The sequence below is a fragment of the Cariama cristata genome, unplaced genomic scaffold, assembly GCF_000690535.1.
Source record: "Cariama cristata isolate BGI_N322 unplaced genomic scaffold, ASM69053v1 scaffold6084, whole genome shotgun sequence".
NCBI classification, from domain to species: domain Eukaryota; kingdom Metazoa; phylum Chordata; class Aves; order Cariamiformes; family Cariamidae; genus Cariama; species Cariama cristata.
The window spans coordinates 52330-57259 of NW_009614642.1; the positions used below are offsets into that span (position 1 = coordinate 52330).

At 50.5% G+C, this 4930-nt stretch overlaps 1 protein-coding gene across 1 annotated transcript in view; it reads left to right on the top strand.

The window, feature by feature from the left end:
- Positions 1–504, top strand: part of ELFN1 (extracellular leucine-rich repeat and fibronectin type III domain containing 1) — a 2431-nt gene extending 1927 nt beyond the window's left edge. Inside the window, 2 exon segments of the mRNA XM_009699502.1 lie at positions 1–383; positions 385–504. The exon segment at positions 1–383 is cut by the window's left edge and continues 13 nt beyond it. Coding sequence (XP_009697804.1) covers positions 1–383; positions 385–457 — 456 coding nt within the window. The 3' untranslated portion in view covers positions 458–504.
- The last annotated feature ends 4426 nt before the right edge of the window (positions 505–4930 follow it).

Genomic DNA, 4930 nt, shown 5'->3' on the forward strand with positions numbered 1-4930 from the left:
AAAGCCAAATATATCGAGAAGCCGCCCCCCACCACCGACACCATCCTCACTGTGACACCGGCTGCGGCCATCCTGCGGGCAGAGGCGGAGAAGATCCGTCAGTACAGCGAACACCGGCACTCGTACCCCAGCTCGCACCAAGGGGAGCAGCACGACAGCATGGCGGGGCGAAAGCCCTCCATCCTGGAGCCTCTGACCCGTCCTCGCCCCAGAGACCTGGCCTATTCCCAGCTCTCGCCTCAATATCACAACCTGAGCTACACCTCCAGCCCAGAGTACACCTGCAAACCATCGCACAGCATCTGGGAGCGCTTCAAACTCAACCGCAAGCGGCACAAAGACGAGGAGGAGTATATGGCAGGCGGGCATGCCCCACGCAAAAAAGTTTGCCAAAGACGAGGATCTTCACGACATCTTAGACTACTGGAAGGGCGTCTCTGCCCAGCAAAAGTCCTGAGTCCTCACACAACTCGTGACTTAACACACTAACTGGACCAAAAGAAATCCGCAGCAGCTATTTTTATTCAGACTGTCTTTGAAACAAAATAAAATTTAAAAAAAAAAGAATCAATAAAAATAAAAGAGAGAACAAATTATGAAAAAAATCTATAAATATTCTATATAATATATAAAGCGAGATATTAAAATGTCTTCACATTGGTGAGACACACACCAAATTTGAACATAAACTTTACAAAACAAACGAACTGTGGAGTGGAAAAAAAAAAAAAGTTTTGTTTCATTTTGATTTTTTAAAAAAATTAAGAAAAAAGAAAAAATTGAATATAAAAAGAAAGTAAAAAAGCGGGCAGAAAGCTGAGGTCTGGCGTTTCCCAATATTGCATTGCATGAGTCCCTATTCCGTGATTTTGTGGATTCTTTGTGAACAGTTTGTGTTCTTCCTTCCTTCCCTTCCAAAATCAACAGCAACAAAAACAGCAACAAAAACCAAAAAGAGACCAGAAGGAGATCCATCCTTTGGGCTGTTTTTGCAAACGGAGTCTTCCAGTTTAGACTTTTACCCGGTTGAAGGCCCGTTCACATTTTCACTCACTGAGAGGTTTTACCACACATTGCATTGTAAACCGAAGTCGTTAATTGTACAGAGAAAATTTCTATATTTGCAATGTTTGCTGTATAATGAGAGAGAGAGAGAGGAGAAAAAAAAATACTACATCTACTAAATATATATATATATATATTCACCTGTTTGTACCAGGTTTTAATCATGGATTTTAGAGAAAGAGATGGAATTTGGTTTGAAGGACTTTTTTGTTGGTTGATTGACAAGGTATTTTTTCGGAGGGCGGGGGGAGTGTTTGGTTTTCTAAGTGTTTGGTTTTGATTTCTCCCAACAATTGTCTGTGTCCAAGTTCTCCTCACTTCCAAGTACACTGACAAGAAAGGCATGTACCCAGAAAAGCAGAATCCCCCACCTTATTCCAGGTGGGAGACCATCACCACCAGGAACAGGGAAGGAGATGAGAAGGGCTCTTAGTTGAGCAGGTGCCACCATGCAATGGGATTTCTCCTGCAAATTAAAAGGGATCGGTCTCTCCCCCAAACAGACGTGTCTGGAGAGCAGTGGCCCTTGGGGCCAGCCGCTGAGGGGTGAGTTATCCCCTCACCTTTCAAGATGTGGAGCCAGCAATGCGTTAGAGCAGAAAGCCTCTTGCCTCTCCCCAGAGAAGGACATCAGTGAGGGGTGATTTTTGCTGAGGGAGAAGACACAAAACATTTATAGTTTGCCCATAGAGAGAGCTATTATAGTAGGCACAGGCCCTGGACCAGGAATCCTGCGCCTTGGACCTGGGACTCCCACCACCGCACGTCTGGCTGCTCACCCCATGGATAACCCCAAAGGCAGCCACAGCCCCAGGCAGGGAGTGCAGCACCTCCTGCCTGCAGCCCTGGTGCTGCCCACGGGCCAGCTTGACTCCCATTTCACGAGTGGCTTTGGAGATGGACACCCTGGGGAAGCCCCTGAACAGCCCTTCGGAACCAAGACTGGAAGGGAAGGGGATGGCTTCATGTCTCGTGTCCACCCAAGCAGCCACATGCCCCTCAGCCATCGCTCTCCAATGCCTGTCCAAGACCCAATAGCTTTTTGCCCCATCTCTAAAACACTCACAGATGATGCCCTACTCATGGGGTGAGGAGGAGGAGAGCGGCATTGAGGCCATGAAGGCAATCCCAGGCCATGCCAGTGACTGAAGGACACAATTTTGCCCTGATTAGCTCCAGCTGAGTCTCAAGCCCCCATGTCTCACCCCACGATCAACACGAAATGGGGCCACACGAGGGTCAGGGAGCTGCTCGGCTCCCCCGGTGAGTGTGTGGGAGCCCAGCGAGCCAGCACAGCCAGGCGATAAGCTCCCCAAACGCAGCCGTTAGGGCCCTGCTGCTTGCCAGAGTTTTTCCCTTGAATCCTGCTCACAAGTCTGTTTGGATGGACATCCTGAGTCCTGATGGATGAGCACTAGGGCCCAGGAGCAAACCATATCCCATCCTGTTATTTCAATATTTTAAAGCGATTTTGACAGGTATTCTTGCAAAAGGTTATGTTTGTTCAGAAAGGAGCTGAGCCAGGAAGACACGGAGCAGGCTGGGAAGCGCATGAGTTCATTCCCCATGGTTATTTGTGTAGACAACAAACCATTAGCAGGGTTTCATAATAAAAGGCAGGCAATTTCCCCAGGAACATATTCACTCTGCGTGAGCAAAGGCACATTCCTCAACCTCCTCCAGGTGTCCCAGATCCTGCCCGCAGCTTCCCGGGACTGCGTCTTGATCACCAGTCGGTGAGCAGGACCTGGAAAGGGGAGCTGAGGATCACCCCTTTCTTGTTTGGTGACATCAAGGCGGGTTCCTCCCCAAATCTCAGCTGTAGCACCTGGACCAAAGCAAACCCTCCAGCTGAAACCACCTTCCCTTGCAAACCCTGCGTCCCTCCTGGAGAAATGGGAGTTGGTCAGCAAGGATGGATAAGGAGAATGGTAGCAGGGCCTCCTGGCACTGTTTCACAATCTCGGGATTCCTCAGCAAGAGGCTGGGATGGTCAAAGGTGGTGGCAGTTTGTGAGTTAATTTGGGCTCAGTTGCTCCAGTGATGGCAGTCACTGATAGATATGGAAAGACCTTCCTCAGTCACGCCTCCCATTAAGACCAGTTGCCACACCAGTTTGGAAATGACATCATGACCACCTCCACGACTGCCAGGAGCAATGGCACAGGAGCATAATGCTTTGCTGTGGAGGCAGCAGCATGTCAGCAGCCAGTTCATCTCTTTACCCGGGGCAAGTCATTTTGCTCCTCTCTGCCTCTGTTTCCTCCTCTGCAAAATGCTTCCTTGTGGCATTGAGGGCGTAGGCTGGTTGGGGAGGCTCAATTAATTAATTGCCTGTCTGTGAAGCCCATTTAGCTCCTAGAATAAAAGCCGCTATAGAAATGCAAAGTTGTTAGTAGCATAAAACAGCAGGGGCAGATGAAATCAAAGCCTGATTCTGTTTTCACACCAGGATTTCACTGGTCGTAAACCAACAGAGACCGACGCAGGAAATGTGATACAGCAGCACTGGCCTTTCTAAATTAAACACTTCCCAGATGCAAACTCCCTGAAAATGGAGAAAAGGAGGGTTAGAAAAGGTCTAGGCCCCTCCATCTCCAAGGGAGGTACCTGCACATGCAGCACTGCTGGGTTGGTGGGGCCTCGCCGTGGATCTCAGAGAGCTCCAGATGGCTCCTCAGGTGATGAAGCAATGGCCATGCTGCTGAGCACCTTCCAGCCTCCTTCCTCTTCCTCCAAGATAGGGTGCAGTCCTGGCAGACCTGGTCCATGTCTCTTAGCATGAGATGGCACAAGATGAGCTGAGAAAAAAGCCAGGCAAGAAAAGATAAGAAGTCCCACAGCCACTGCACAGGGCCTGGTGAGCTCTGTCCACAGCATCCTCCATCCCTCCGAGGCAGCTGCTTTACAGACCCCTCCAAGGGCAGAGGGAGAATTTCACCACCAGTGACCTCTTGGGTGCTTTTCTTCTTTATTTTGTCTCCTGTTCAACCACCAAAGCTCTCAAGCTGCTTCTGCAAAGATAAATGACACCTTGTCCAGCCAGGCTGTTCCTATTGCCCCAAACCCACCCAAAGCAAGAGGGCTCCCTGCCACGCAGGAAGATGGGGGCATGGGAAAGACATGTCTGAGTGAAGAGGAGGGGAGGCCAGGGGAAAGGTTTCTCCTTCATTTTGCCCCACCTCAAGGGGCAATGGGGACTAGTGAACTGGGAGCCAGCACAGAAAGCCACGTCCAGTGCTGGGGACCTGGAGGTTCCCAGATCCCCCTCCTGCAGCAGCCTGGGCTCTGCCACTGGAGGATGTGAACAAAGGGAAGGGAAAAGAAAGGAAGGGAGAGGGATGAAGGGCAGAGAGAGGCGTGTGATGCAGAGGCAGGGGAAGGCAGAGGCAGTGGGAGCCGCTGTGCCCTGCACGGGACAGGCAGCAGCCCCCAGAGAGGCCAGCGAGGGCATTGAGCAAAGCTGCTCTGAGAGAGATTTTTTTTTTGGGTTTTTTTTTGTTTTGTTTTTTTTTTAAGAGGGAGAAGTTGTTTCCCTGCGGCAATGAAACAGAGAAAAGGAGCAGAGGGATCCGTTGCTGCTTCTGCCCTGTGCTGCTCTGAGAAATTTCCTCGCTGGTTGAGGTTGGAGGGAGCTGTATCCACTCCTGGGAAATGTTCTTGGAGTCAAAGGCAGCTGCCCATGGCCACCCTGAGCTGCCCCATCACCATTGTCACCTCTCCCAGATGCCCCTGATGAGCCCCAAGGGAATGAGGATTCCTGTACCGCAGGGTCCCCGGGCTGCCTGTCAGGCATGGGGCGTGTGTACGGTGGGGCAGGGGATGCAAACTCGAAACCACCTCCGACAGTAAAACCCCGACATCT